Source organism: Leptinotarsa decemlineata, unplaced genomic scaffold (genome assembly GCF_025532065.1).
Source record: "Leptinotarsa decemlineata unplaced genomic scaffold, Ldec_3_MD MMD2_tig00026299_RagTag_RagTag, whole genome shotgun sequence".
NCBI classification, from domain to species: domain Eukaryota; kingdom Metazoa; phylum Arthropoda; class Insecta; order Coleoptera; family Chrysomelidae; genus Leptinotarsa; species Leptinotarsa decemlineata.
The window spans coordinates 3,638,834-3,654,557 of record NW_027412676.1 but is presented as its reverse complement, the minus strand read 5'-3'; the positions used below and the strand labels follow the sequence as shown (position 1 = coordinate 3,654,557).

Sequence of the window (15,724 nt, the reverse complement as noted above, 5' to 3'; positions counted from 1 at the left end):
TGGGTAAATCAACGGTATAAAATTCACTAGATACAAGCAACCCATCGCTTTTTATATTTGTTGGTCTCTCTGAAGCCTTTAATACTGTGAGCCATAAGAAATTACAAAAAAATGAAAAAGTATGGCATAAGAGCTAACATTCACAACATATCGTATCCAAAGAGTTCGTATTAGCGAGACTTTGAATGAACCAATGACTGTTACATAGGGAGTATCACGAGGAACGTCATTGGGCCCACTTTTGTTCACTCCATATATTAATAGATTATTAAATACAAAAACTCAAGGTAAAATTCTGAGTTTCACTGACGACACCGCTATTTTTTATGAATCTAAGTCATGGAAATCTTCGAAGTCAGAAGTGGAAGATGATTTCAAGATTATAGACAAATGGTTCAGATATAATATTTCATTGATTATTAGTGAATAAACAGTAATATTATTATTAATGACGTTAGAAGTATGGCACCTAAAATTTCGTAAACCATCATATATAGTTATACACTGACCATGTTATAAACGAAATTTCTGAATGAATTCCAATTCGAAATGTCGTTATGAGACTTTTTTGTTTTCCATGAGATTTGCAGCAATATTTCCTTCGGAAACTGAACACAGCTGTGCGTCAAATGTCAATTTTAATCTACTTAAAATTTTGTTCCACAAAAAATACAAATAAGAAGAATAATATTGTCAAAAAAGAAGAAGAATAGAAACGTCATGAGATGAAAGTGTTCCCTTTTACTTTTTTTTCCATTGTACGTGTTGTGGGGCCCCAAAAATTGAAAAGTGGCTTATTTCTTCCAATCGTTAATAAAATGTCAACCGTGGCGGAAAAGAACTTAACCGTACAAATCGAGGAACAAGCGAATTTGGTTAGGACATTGAAATCTGCTAAAGAAAGTAAAGAAAAGATCGCAGAAGAAGTCGCGAAACTTTTGGCCTTGAAAGCCTCATTGAGTAATGCTAATGAAGACGTTGATAATGTGAAGGCAGATCAAAAATTAATTCTTAAAACTCCAAAAGGGACGAGAGATTTTTCTCCTGAACAGATGGCTCTCAGATTGGGTGTAATGGAAAAAATTGTATCTGTTTTCAAAAAACATGGAGCTCAAACAATTGACACACCAGTGTTTGAACTCAAAGAAGTTTTAACTGGAAAATATGGTGAAGATTCCAAACTTATCTATGATTTGAAAGATCAGGGAGGTGAAATACTGTCCCTCAGATATGACCTTACAGTACCATTTGCTAGATACCTCGCTATGAATAAAATAACAAATATTAAACGTTACCACATTGCCAAAGTATATAGAAGAGACAATCCGTCAATATCCAAAGGAAGATATAGAGAATTTTACCAATGTGATTTTGATATTGCTGGAGCTTATGACCCTATGATTCCTGATGCTGAATGTGTCAAGATAGTTTATGAAATTTTATCCAATCTTAAGATGTTACCATTTGTAATTAAATTGAACCACCGAAAGTTATTAGATGGAATATTTGAAGCATGTGGTGTTCCATTGGACAATTTCAGATCAATATGTTCAGCTGTTGATAAGCTGGACAAGTCTCCCTGGGAAGAAGTAAGGAATGAAATGGTCAATGAAAAAGGCCTTTCTGAAGAATGTGCTGATAAAATAGGGGAATATGTGAGACTTAATGGAAAAAGTGAACTTGTAGAAAAATTAATGGCTGATGAAAGTCTTTCTAAAACTAAGTCAGCTCTTGAAGGTCTAGAGGCCATGAAACTTTTGTTGAAATATTGTGAGATTTATGGTACTTCAGATAAAATTTTATTTGATTTAAGTTTGGCACGAGGTCTTGATTATTACACAGGAGTAATATATGAGGCAGTTCTTTTAGAAGACAAGTCTTTGCCAGGAGAAGTTTCTGTGGGTTCCGTTGCTGGAGGTGGCAGATACGATAATTTGGTAGGAATGTTTGACCCTAAAAATAAACAAGTTCCATGTGTTGGCGTTTCTATTGGAGTTGAAAGATTATTTGCAGTGATGGAGTCAAGGCAGTTAGCTTTGAATATGAAACAAAGAACTACTGAAGTAGAAGTTTATGTTGCAACAGCCCAAAAAAATCTGCTTGATGAAAGGATGAAACTTTGCAATGAGTTGTGGAATGAAGGTTTCAAAGTCGAACAATCCTACAAAAAAAATCCAAAACTACTTGCCCAATTGCAGCACTGTGAAGAATACAGCATTCCATTAGCTGTCATTTTGGGGAATCGGAACTCAAAAATGGTGTTGTGAAACTACGTGTTGTTTCTAGCAGAGAAGAAATTGAGGTGAAAAGAACCTCACTCGCAGATGAAGTTAGAAAACGACTGCAAAATATTAATGAATCATGATGCTTGCTAGGAATTTGTCCTAGAACTTAACTTTCATTGCACCTTTTAGTTTTCTTCAAAGAATTATTACTTTTTGCATGTAGAACCAAAAGCCAACAGAAATTTTGCTTTGTAGAGTTATAAACCCAGGCAAATAGTGAAGCAAGTATTTCTCTTTATGTTCACAAATGAAAATATGTTTTAGATTTTTTGACTATGTTTTTTCATTTTTCTCCTGAATTAAGTTCACCTGATTTATTTTTATATAGATTTTTTTCAGGCTATTATATTTGTTTGTAATTCACCAATAATGTTTATCAGTTACCTTGTTTCTGTGCCTCAGTTTGAAATATTTATTTTTATAATAATATAAAGTATCGCTCATGACATGGTATATTCAATTTACTGGTTAACAAATTAGTATTTATTTATTGCTTTTTTCAAAATAAATTTCATTGTTAAGTATAAACATTGTTATTTTTGTAAAATTTTGAATGTCAATTTCATACTATTTATTTTCAATAAAAATATGGATTATTATACAAGAACTTAATTTACCTGCAAAAATAAAACATATTTATGTTCTAATCCTAATGTACAAAGATGTAAATATACAGAAAATTGTCTTAACTGCAGTCTCTAAAATAGCTCTAGTCTCATTTTTATTCATTTGGTGATAAAAACTCATATCGATAATAATTATGAAAGGTTAATTGAGTCAATGGAGGATCGTTTATGAAATATTGATTCCCAATTGAAAACGAAAAAAATAAATGTAATCAAATCAAGCTGACCAGGGGTAATTGAAACGAAATCATTCTCATATTGTGCGACATGTATACGTTTTTTAAATAAAATACTTCTTTATCAAACCAACGGTGGAATTCACCCAAATCAATTGAACTAGACCTTTTATAACGACCATGAAATATTATTTATTTGAAGGAAAATCCTTCAATAAAAGTAATAACTGTTCAAAAACATTCAAGTAATAGAATGTTACACTATAACAAAAAATATAATGAGTACATTATACAATAGGTACACATATCTTAATTATCCAATAACTTCAGAAAAAAAAATCTGTTTAAAATCTGTTTTTTCCGTTAACCAGCTGTCGCACCCCTACGAACGACAACCCTCAGAAGTCGAAACTTGTGCGAGCTAAGGATTCTAAGGATTAACGAGGTCTTACCTTTTAACGTGTGATTATTAACACGTTCATATATACATACATAAGGTATTGCCTGCCTAAAGTGCAGGCAATACCTTATGTACAGTGTATCCCGCTTTTCTTGAATCAATCCCCATACCCCTATTCCTTAAAATGCAATTTCTAACTCATTTGTCAGTTGATGTGTATGCAATATCCTTTCAAATGGATCTCGTTGACGTACGGAAGGTAATAGTGTCAATCAATCACGAAAAGTATATTATAGGAGTCAACATAAATGGAAAATTATTTTTAAATTTGAATTCAGCAATTTCAAAATCCCTTGAATGTAATTATAACTCTAAATTATCTTTATAAAATTTGAAATTGTGTTGTCAAACTCAACACTTCTAGCCAATCGCATGAATAAAAAACAAATCACAACTATATTTTATATTTTTCAATGGCGTACGTGATACATTTTTTAATAATTGCCTGAAAAAAATTAAAAACAGTGCCAATGGTACCCTTCATAGTTTTAAGGAAATATCTGAATTGGCCGCGGTGGTAGTGCGCCCGACTCACGATCGGAAGGCCGTGAGTTCGATTCCCGCCTCGACCAGATATTTTTCTCGAGAGAATTTATCTGGTTGAAGCTGGGATGATTCTGCAACCATGTTAGGAATCACACGTTAAAAGGTAAGACCTCATTAGTCCTCAGCTCGTACAAGTTTTTCAACTTCAGAGAGTTGTCGTTCGTATGGTTGCGATAGCTGATTAACGGAAAAACAGATTTTAAACAATCGACTTTAATATTCGAAGTTCATTTTAATTCTAATGTATGCTATGTAAAAAACAATTCAAACAAATCAGGCCCCTCACATCAATTTATGGGCCCTGATGCTTAAAAAAAGATGTCCCCCTTGGACTACAAGTCGAAGTGTTTTTGCATTTTTTTCATAAAACATGTGTTTTGAAGATATTCGATCTGTTTCGTTTTCGGTGCCCCACCCTGTATATAAAAGGGTCAATAATATTTTCGTCATTCAGAAAAGAACTACACAGTTATTTCCTTACAATGAATATGTCAAGTATCACTTCAAGTAAACTGGAATTCTCCACTGTACTTGATCGATATATTTATGAATGCATAAAATTTCTATATATTCACTAATAGACATTACTCTGACATGTATAAAATTACTTTGATTGGTTATTTAATAAATAACGTGGCGATATGTGGGTTAGCAAACGAATGTTTCATTTAGAGAACACGAGGTCTCACAGACCCGCATTCAAGGACATTGAATTCTACCCTTCCATTCAATTTTCATTTTGAAGTGTGTGTGGACAGCCAAATGAGATAATAACAGATAACGACACCAATTTTGTCGGAGCAGAACTCAAGTAATGTTTTCAAAGTTTAGATCAGAATGAGATTTCAGAAAAATTCGTATCTAAAAATATAATTTGGAAATTTAACCCTCCAGGAGTTGCCCACGAGTAGAATCTGGAAAAAGATGATACTATCTATTAAAATAACTCTGATCAGTTAGAAATCTATTAATCCAAAAGAAGAGGTGAAATTGAATATATTATTACTTCAAGGCCCTTGATACACATATCGGCCGATCCCAATGAGGCAGCCTTCAAATCATTTTCTGCTACTGCGACCAGGTGATATTGGATCATTCGACAATATAGAGCTTTCTAGCAGAAAGCAATGAAGAATTATACAAGCATTAGCAGATACATAAGTACTGGAAACGATGTGTAACTGAATATAGACCAACACTTCTTCAGAGACAAAAATGGCACGATGAAACTAATCCTATTGAAATTGTCGAGATAGTTTTAATTGTGCACCTATACATAGGAATCAGTTGATGGATGGTAAAGATAAGACGGTTAAGATGGAATCATCAAAGTTGTTGGAATCAGGGATAAACATATGCAAGATATATATAAGACATGTCACCAAACTATGTATTCTTCCAGTCAGGAGTTGATATATTCACTTGGCAAAGTCTGCTTGTGGGTGGAGAATGTTACTTATTCTATTTGAATAAGTTCAGATTAGTTAACTGTTGAATACTCTTTATAACAGTCGTGTCAAAGATACGACCCGCATCCGGCCCCCGTTTATTACTACAGCCCGCGATCGCAATGTGTCACAGAAAAAAGCGCGTGCCTAGACAAGCGAGAATGTTAGTTAGGTACCTATTTAGTTCTGGTGAACAACTCAATCGTAGACGACATTTTTTGCAACAAGCGGAAATACCCTATTATTTTTGTTGAGAACAATAACTTCCACACGCTTCGAGTCTAGACTTGTTTGTGTCGTGCGCGTGCAATATCCATAATTGTTGTGTCGAGTTCCATAATTGTTACGATTTTGGCATAATGTCACAAAAATATAAAGTTGATAGTGAGCGCAGAGTTTTTCAGTCTAAATGGGAAATGCATATTTTTTCATAGAATGGAAACGTACACTACTGTGTTTGATTAGCAATCAAACAGTTGCTGTCTGTATGGAGTTTAACTTGAATAGACACTATTATATGAATAATAAATCAAAATTCGATTGTTGCACTGAAAAAATGAGAATGGACACACTGTCATCTTTAAAATCTAAACTTCAAAGTCAACAATCGATGTTTACTAAAGCTAATACTGAGAGCGAAGATGCCCTGAAATCAAGTTTTATTATTTCATCAGAAATCGCGAAGAGATCAAAACCTTTCACTGATGGTGATTTTATTAAAGACTGTATGTATGTTGAAAGTTGCCGATGTTTCATATCCATTTCAAAAGTCAAATAATTCAAAATATTTCGCTGTCAAGAAACACTGTTGCTTCAAGAATAAATGATTTGTCAAAATTTGGTTCTTCAACTGAAGAAGATAATTAAGGAATTTACAAACAGCTCAACTTGCTGTTTTAATACGAGGTATTAACAGTAACTTTGAGAAATAACTGAAGAACTATTATATAAAGTGCGTTCCATTGATAGGTATTACAACAGCAAGTGATATTTATTCTGCAATTGTGCATTTGATAGCAGAATATGAACTCGACTTTAATAAACTTAGCAGTACAACTACGGATGGCGCTCCTGACATGGCTGGTAAACATTCAGGCGTTGTAAATTAAAACAAACATAAAGGGATTTTGTGGGATTTCACTGTATAATTCATCAGGAATCATTAGCCTCCAAACATTTAAAAATGGACCATGTCATACAACCTATAATTAAAATAGTAAATTTTACAAGAAGCAGAGGACTAAATCACAGGCAGTTTAGGCAGTTTTTACAAGATTTGGACGAAAAGTTTTCTGATGTCCCTCATTTCACCGAAGTTCGTTGGCTCAGTCGAGGAGTAGTTTTGGAAAGATTATTTTGCATTACGTGATCCTAATATTTAAGATTTAATGTTAGAAAAAGGCAACCCAATTGATTATGACAATGACTGGTGGGTTGATTGTGTCTTTCTGGTAGATTTGAATAAACACTTGAATGATCTGAATATACCTACAGTGTGGTCCACTATATAAGTCTGCAACAAATGGGAAACTTTTTTATTATCGATTTCTCAGAAAATTTTATTCTTGACAAAAGTTGGTGCATGTTCCAAAACTTTACCAAGTGTATCTGAAATGGCTTTAGGACAAACACCATACAGGATAGGCCAAAAAATATAAAATTCGTTCAAGAGTAAAGTACCCTTATTTCAAAAAATATAGAAATATGTTGAAGAGAAAAATTGCTTAGAATTGAAAGTTATGGTCAGATACGAAGTTATGGCCTGCTATTCGAATTTTTTTTTTTGTTTTGAAAAATTTGAATTATCCCCGTTTGATACATATTTTTACTATTTTGATTTAATATGTATTTGAAGTAGCCACAATCAAATCAGTTTGGAGTATTTTTTATCAAACTTTATCAACTTCATATTTGTTGCAACGATATTTAACAGAACTCTAGAATAAAACAAATACTCTTTTTAACGAGGCAAATATTTTACTAACTAAATGTTCATATGAATAAACTGTCAATAAAAGTATAAAATTTCTTTTATTCTGACAACAATGCCTCAACTAGAACAGATATTGAAAAACAATCCAAAATATATCGCGGATAGCTATGAACATAAAACACATACGCCCTAAAACAATATTGTAGTTTGATAGTGTGGCTTCTTAAAACTTGCCTGTAAAACGTTTTCATATTCGTCCTTAATTAAAAATGCCTCGCCCAGTATTATTAACGTTAACTGAAAAAGCAGAATTAGTTTTAATCTGTGGTGATGGTTATAAAACAATGCGCGAAGCTGCAAATATTTTCAACGAGCGGCATCTAGACAAACAAATTTGCTATTCAAGTGTAAGTAGAATTTTAAAGAATTTCAAACAGACCGGCTCACTAGAATATAAACATAATAAGGAGCGTACGAAACCTGTATGCACAGAAGAAAACCAGCCTGACGTACTTCAAGCAGTAATAGAAAATCCTAGAAGGTCCACCCAAGAAATTAGTGATTATACCGGCATAAAAAAACCTCTGTGAAGCGTATTCTCAAGAAACATAAGTACCATGCTTACAAACCTACATTAATTTGTACATTTCAAGAGAGAGTATGATTTGAGATATGATTTTTCCATGTGGATTCACAGTGAAATAGAAGAACAACGAGATTTTCATCGATGTATTCTGTTTGGAGATGAATCTACTTTTACAACAAATGGTGTTCTATCACCACAAAATTACAGATTATTATCGACAACAAAAATCGATACTATCAGGAAACAAATGTTTGGTGTGGTATATTAAATGATAAATTACTAGGTCCGTTTTTTTTTCGCGAGAATTTGAATGGTGACAGGTACTTGAAATTTTTGGAAACTGAAATAGGAGAGTTTTTGGAAACTGAGTTTTTTTTTGGAAACTGAAATAGGAGAGATTTTGGTAAAAGAAGAACGGCAAAAGTTATGGTTCCAACATGACGGATTCTACTAGAAATGTTTCTCAGTGGCTGAATAGGACATTTCGTAATAAATGGTTAGGACAAAATACCGATCCTCGATGGTCTCCTCGTTCTCCTTACACTTCTAGATTATTTCTTATGGGGATACTTAAAACAAAAAGTCTACAGAGATCGCCCCTTTAATGTTGATGAGTTTGACACTTCAATACGAGTTCATTGCAGAAATATTCCCGCTAATGTGTTGCGAAATACATTAAACGAATTTTATGAGCAAACAATCAGATGCATCAAAAGAGGAGGTGGACATACAGAGACGCTTCGATAATTTTTATTGTTAACACCTGTGATAGTACAGAAAAATACAGTAGGTAACTTAACCTACTGTATTTTTCTGTACTATCGCTTTTGGTTTTTTTTGTTCATGGCTATCCGCGATAGATTTTGACAGTTTATTCATGTGAACATTATACTTAGTAAAGTATTTGCCTCGTTAAAAAGAGTATTTGTTTTATTCTAGAGTTCTGTTAAATATCATTGCAACTAACATGAAGTTGACGTCACCTAAAAAAAATAGAAATCCAAGTAAATTTTACAATTACACTTTAATTTGATAATAAATACTCCAAACTAATTTGATTGTGGCTACTTCAAATACATATTAAATCAAAATAGTAAAAATATGTATCATACGGGGGTGATTCAAAATTTTCCAAAAGAAAAAAAAATCGAATAGCAGGCCATGACTTCCTATCTGAACATAACTTTCAATTCTAAGCAACTTTTCTCTTCAACATATTTCTATATTTTTTGAAATAAGGGTACTTTACTCTTGAACGAACTTTATATTTTGTGGCCTATCCTGTATGGTGTTTTTCATAAAGCCATTTCAGGTACACTTGGTTTTGCAACATGCACCAACTTTTGTCAAGAATAAAATTTTCCGAGAAATCGATAATAAAAAAGTTTTCCATTTGTTGCAGACTTAGTGGACCACACTGTACAGTTACAGTGTAAAAATTTGATTGGTACTCAAATGTATTCATGTATTCAAGCCTTTGAAACAAAGTTGAGGCTGTGGGAAAATCAAACTTTGGATAATTTCCTCATTCAAAATCATATGGTACAGTGAACCAAAATCTCCAAAATCTGATAACGGCACCAGTTCATTTGCAAATGGAGTTGATAGATCTTCAATCGGACAGTATTTTGAAAGAAAAATTCAAAGAGTTTAACGCTCTTACATTTTACTAAATATTTCAAGATTTTGAATAACTACCCGAAATTGAAAAAAGCATGCAGCACGCATTCTGTGCATGTTTGGTAGTACCTATTTATGTGAGCAGGTGCGTTTTCCGCCATGAAAATAAATAAGAACAAACATCGAACAAGACTTACAAATGAACATCTCCAATCAATTGTTAAAATAATTACAACGGATATGATACCTGACATCAATGAGCTTGTCGAAAACAAGAGAGTCGGGTGTTTGGATCCTCGAGGTCAAAATAATTAACCTCTTTTACAACTTTGATATGATTTTTAACAACCTCATATACTATATTATTAAATGAATAAAATGTAATAATAATTCAGGACATTTTTTTATTTGGGTCTGGCCCGCCTACACATTCTAAATTTAATATATGACCCTCTGAAAAATTGAATTTGACATTTCTGTCACACTCATTGTCCAGATATGACCTCTACTGAACTTACTGAAACTAAGTCAGATGGTTAAACAAAGACAAAGTTCTGTCAGCTGTGTTCATAAATTGTTGTAGTTTCTTGTGCTTCCCGTCAGTGAAATTAATTTATTTTATCTATTCATCGAGTTCTCATGTCTATAATAAACGTATATATACTATTTGTGAGCCGTCTGACATGCTCATTTTCTCGAGTCTCTGAGAAATACTGCAGCATTAAGGGCCTATTGCTTTGTATTCCCATTTTTTTCATGACACAAATTTCAACAATCTTGTGCTCCATACTATTTTGTACAGGTCCTTTGCTGTATATCATAGTCTGGACATAATTTGGTTTATATCAGGAGGGAGGTAAATATTCCCCATTACCCCGCCATGTATATATGCTTGATTCAAAATATATTTAATTATGAATAATTTGTGGAGTGTTCTTAGAACTGATGGAAATGGTGCATGCGAAAATATTGAGGACCACAGGAATTCACTGTGGTCTCGCAACTCCTTCTTATTTTTTGCTATTGTGTACATCTTTAAATCATACAGAATCAGAGATCTCTCTATTCATGGTCCTATTTTTTATACTATCTATACCTAATCATCTGTGTTCATCTGGTCCTTAATTTGACTTTTAGGTTCCTAGGTTGCGAAATGAAAATGAATAGAAAACAGAAGGTTTATTTCACAAAATTTAGGGACACTTTCAATATAATCCTAAAATAAATAGTAGTATCCATTTTACAAAAACTAATATTCTAATGTAAATTGCACGTATATAAACAAGTCACAGTGTACTTGACTTAACTGTACGGTCACGCTTGCTATTCGGACATAGTAATGGTTTTCAGTTCCTGAGGTAGACTCATTTGAGGGTCTTGTGATAATTGAACGAATTAATAAATTATCACCATCACTAGATGAAAAATGTCTGACTGTTACTGATCTCAACTGGATGAGTTATCGCATATTATAACCCAGTTTGCCCCAAAAAGTTTTTTGATGAACATGAAACATGTATACAGAAACAAGATTCAATTATGCCTGTTGTCTTTTAGTTACAACCTGTGAAACAGAACGCGTTCTGCAAAAAATGATAACAAGAATCTGATATTTAGACAGAATCTTTGTTATTCAAAAATGATAATAGAAAAACTGATATTTATAAAGAATCTTCCTTTTTCTAATACGATACTCATAATAATTTCTCACAAAGCTCTAGTATATGACTTCCAATTAAAAATCTATCCATGATGGAACAGACCACAGTGAAGCCTTTTTAAATAATTTTTAGTACTAGATGTGCTTTGCACATAGAGATTTCAAATTATATGAAATTTTTGTGATGATATCCAAAAGATATATTTGGCTTATTGGAATCAATCCAAATCATCATATGACTAAATATTTCAGTGAAACAATATGGTTTCACTGCCACCATCAACTTCAGAAGTCTTCTAGAGGCTCATGAGTTAGGCTAAGGATAGGCGATGATCTTTCCTTTCAAATGTTGATTCCAAATTCATCAATCTGAGTTATAAGGAGTAAGTTACTGTTTATGGGGGAGCCAAAAACTGGTTAACGGAAAAATTGAGCAATCTCAAAATGAATACTTTGAAACACATTTTGTCATTTTCTAAATTATTTTTTGTAAAATGTCTCGTTTGAAAAATACTTGAGCGCTAATGGAGTTTGAAAACCACAACTATTGAATACAAATAATCTGACTTGCCCCACATCATTTACAGTTGAATCAGGAACACTGTAGGATATACACTAATTCACAAGTCAGTCTATAGAAAAATATTTTCGAAATAAATAAATAATAATCTTCAGATAACAGAAAATATTAAAAACTCCATTAAAGTTAACTACAAATACATATAACTATCTGTACAAAATATATACAAAACATTCACAGAATGTAAGTTAAGATTTTTGATTATTCAGCTGCTTAGCAGCATTTATATTGTTTTGAGGTTTTGGTATATTTCTAATAGGGCCCAAAGATAGCATCGTGGTAGCCCCAATATTGGCCACATTACTAGGGCTACGTGTATTGATCACTGGAAGAGCGAAGGTGCCATCAACGCCAGGAGATGGAAGAGGAATGTAGTTATTAATACCCATCGCAGTTAGCTTTTGTAAAATACCAGGGGTTTTGAGGTTTACCAGAGGTATCCCTAACTCAGCCATGCCGCTTGAAGTTTTATGATAAGTCTGTCTATGTTTGTTGAGACCCATTGCATTAGGATATTGAGCTGGACAGAGATCACAACGATAGGGTAGGCCGGGTCTTTGCTTTTGGGGTGAATTGGACTGCGATTGTGCTGGTCCCGTGTCATCAGTTAGGTCTACAGTAGGCAGAGATTCACTTGTTGGCTGAAATAAAGAGATCTATTGAGAAACTCATGATGAATTTTTAAAAAATTAGGTTATTTCCTAGAGTTACATTCAATATCGAAACAATATATTCCACAAATTGTTCAGCTCCATGTACACCCGGTACGCAGCGTTCATGAATTTCCAAGCTCTCTTGCCCCAACATTTCCTAGCTGTTGATTATTTGATTAGTTTTGAGTTATTTATTTATTTTCTTGATCTTATTACCGTTGAATTATTGTTGTTATGGTGTCGTTAAAAAAGAAGAGTTTTTAGGTAAATTTAACATTGTCAATAAAATAATTGTCCTGACGAAAAGTGAATATTTTTTGGCACGAAATAACATTGGTGACCCCGACGTGATCGTGAAATGGAAAAGAAAGAAAATTAACCCAAAGTCGCACCGCTGGTTTGAACAGAAGCCTATCAACGGATTATATTTGGTCACAGAGCGCACCAGAAAAGATACTAACAGCGGAGTCTTCAAAATCCAGAGAAAATATCGAAATGCCTGACCCTAATCAAGTTGTGATAGAAAGTGACAAGGTCTCCAAGAAATCGACTAAATCTACAGAGAAACGTTCTACCACGACTAGACCAACAAACAAATTCAAACATAGTACTGCAAGTTTGAAGAGAGCAGACGAATCGAGTATGAGCTAGAAGAGAAAAAACGGCATATAGAGAACAATTTTCGGCTTCTGAAAATGCAAAAAGACCTTGTAGAGGTTGAAAAAGTATTGATGGAACCAACTTTCATGAAGATTCACGAGTACACCTGAGTGAAATATCAAAACACGAGGAAGTAGTGAAATGGATAAATGACATTCCTTGTGATGGATTAGATCAAACAGACACTCTTATTGTTCCGGAAACTGATAACTCCAATAATAACAAAGATATATACAAAGATAATACATCAACAAATTTTATGTAGACTTGGATTCCAAGGATACGGAACAGGAAACACTTCATACTATCTCAGAAGACTGCAAAGTACAGAAGAAAGGAGGCTTTGAAATAGTTAGTTGGATGACAAATTCTCAGACAATACGAGCTGAAGTTGTATTGGCCCATTCAAAGATCATTGGTATAACTTAATTCCATCGTGTTTTGGGACTTTGGTGGAATACCGATGATGACTATTTTTCTTTCAAATTGGATATCAGACATGTTCATGATGAAAAACCGACCAAAAGAAATGTTCTCAAGTGCATTATGTCCGTGTTCGATCCCTTTGGATTAATATCAACACTTACTATACGAGGTAAAATATTGATGCAGACGATGTGGCGTTCTGGAATCTCCTGGGATAGGTTTTCACCAGTAGAATTCATCAAGCCTTGGCAAAGATGGTTGAAAGATCTAAAGAAAGTAGGGGACTACAAAATACCAAGATGTTACAGTGTTGTGAAGCAGTCTGGCATAAACAATTAAATTCGAACTAGAAATACCCATCAATAGAATGTATTTTTCGACAGCCTCTAAATGTGTTCTGGAATGGATGAGAGCAGATGGAAAATTTTTCAAACAATTTGTCAGTCTTCGAATAGGTGAAATTCAGGAGAGAAGCGGGGATGAAGATTGGCGTTGGGTACCCAGCCAACAAAATATAGCAGATAATGCTACCACGTCATCCAAAGAAAACATTATAATTATATGTGATGATTGGCTATATGGTCCCACATTTTTTAAACAACCCAAAGTTTTTTGGCCTACTGAAAGAGATTAAATCTGTAAATAGATGCTTAGTCATACAAACGTATGAAAATATTATTCCAGACATAAATAGATTTTCGAAATAGCTAAGATTTATTCGAGCAACACCTTTGTGTTTAAGACTCATCAATAACTCGAAGAAAACTGGGATATCAGGAGTACTAACAACTAACGAATTGGAAGCAGAGAAAATTTGCGCAAACAATTTTTAAAGAGTTTGTTTTCCCAGAGATATTCAAAACTTGGAATTTGGAAAACCCATCGATAAACAGAGAAATTTGGTTGGTTTCTTTCCTACTATGAAAAATGGTTTTTTAGTTCTTGGTGGAAGGACTAATAGTATAAGATCCCGATATAAAACGACCTTCACCGAGCTGGTTAATGGATAAAAAGTATTTCAAGTCAAATTAAATATATCGTTAAGTATATTGGAAATGGGTTGCCTGAACAATTTCAGTCCAGAATATGATTTTTTTGTAATTGAAAAAAAATTTTTTTCAAACATTTCACTGGTGTAGTTAATAGATAAATTATATACCGTTCGTCAGTATAAAGTCTACAGAGTATGCAAACGTTGGGTTGCCTAATTTTTTCCTGCCCCAACTCTTGGGTTGCCAGGTATAAACAGGTAAATCGATAGTAGTAACTTGCACCGGTCTGGTTAATACATCAAAATTACATTAAAATGAAGATTATTATTTTCTGAACACGGTGGTATAGGGTTGTCTGCGATAAATCAGTCTAGAATCCTGGTTGTCGAATTTAAAAAAGTAAAAGATTGCGGCAAGCGAATATGTGTGACAGAGAAGTCCGAACAAGCCAGCCTATGCGATGGAGAAGGATACAGCATAGCAGCTGTGTATAGTTTCTTCATTGTGGGAAAGAGAATGCGCATGCTAGTTGCCTGTGGAAATGAAAAGAATAGCGATAGGCTAATAAATACTGTGCATCATTTTGGAGTAGCTTAAGGGGGTATTCTGATCTAGAAATTTGAAAAAAACGATTTTTTTGCATATTTTCAAAGTTTATACCTTCAAAAATATGCCCTTAAACGGATTTTTCAAAATTCGAATTATTTCCGGAGATACAGCGGATTTTGTGACTCGGCGTCGAAGCCGGCTGCGTTGAGTTTGAACTGTTTCTCAAACTTCAAACGCGTTTTTCTCGAAACTACTTTTTTTGAGGTGGTTGACATGATATCTCAAGTTCTACTTCACCGATTTCTTTGAAATTTGTTGAGAATCTTCTTTATACATCTCTCTATCGGACCTGCCCCGGATTTCGAAAAATTTAAATTTAAAGTATTTTTTTAAATTCGAAAACGTAAAAAAAAAGGTTGAAAAAAAATTATTTTTTAAGTTGACGCCATTTTGTGATTTTTTTTTTGTAACTGGTAACCCGATAGCGACATCTTATTATTGAAGAATTTTCTTGATTTTTTGTT

At 33.5% G+C, this 15,724-nt stretch overlaps 2 protein-coding genes and 1 long non-coding RNA gene across 7 annotated transcripts in view; 2 read left to right on the top strand and 1 right to left on the bottom strand.

Moving 5' to 3' along the window:
* Positions 1–688: 688 nt before the first annotated feature.
* HisRS (histidine--tRNA ligase) lies at positions 689–2,884 on the top strand. Its single transcript, XM_023158156.2, is given in 2 exon segments — positions 689–2,238; positions 2,241–2,884. Coding segments are annotated over 2 exon segments (1,638 nt in total). The 5' UTR covers positions 689–725; the 3' UTR covers positions 2,366–2,884.
* A 1,808-nt stretch (positions 2,885–4,692) lies between these two features.
* LOC141484964 (uncharacterized) lies at positions 4,693–7,026 on the top strand. Its single transcript, XR_012466905.1, has 2 exons — positions 4,693–6,447; positions 6,511–7,026. It is a non-coding gene; the product is annotated as an uncharacterized lncRNA (long non-coding RNA).
* Positions 7,027–10,846: 3,820 nt separating this feature from the next.
* Positions 10,847–15,724, bottom strand: part of LOC111503762 (uncharacterized) — a 55,860-nt gene continuing 50,982 nt past the window's right edge. For all 5 annotated transcript variants that reach the window (XM_074180706.1, XM_074180705.1, XM_074180704.1 and 2 more), the window contains exon 10: positions 10,847–12,561. In XM_074180706.1, the coding sequence (XP_074036807.1) occupies positions 12,109–12,561 (453 nt within the window). In that variant the 3' untranslated portion in view covers positions 10,847–12,108. The remainder of the gene's footprint in view (positions 12,562–15,724) is intronic.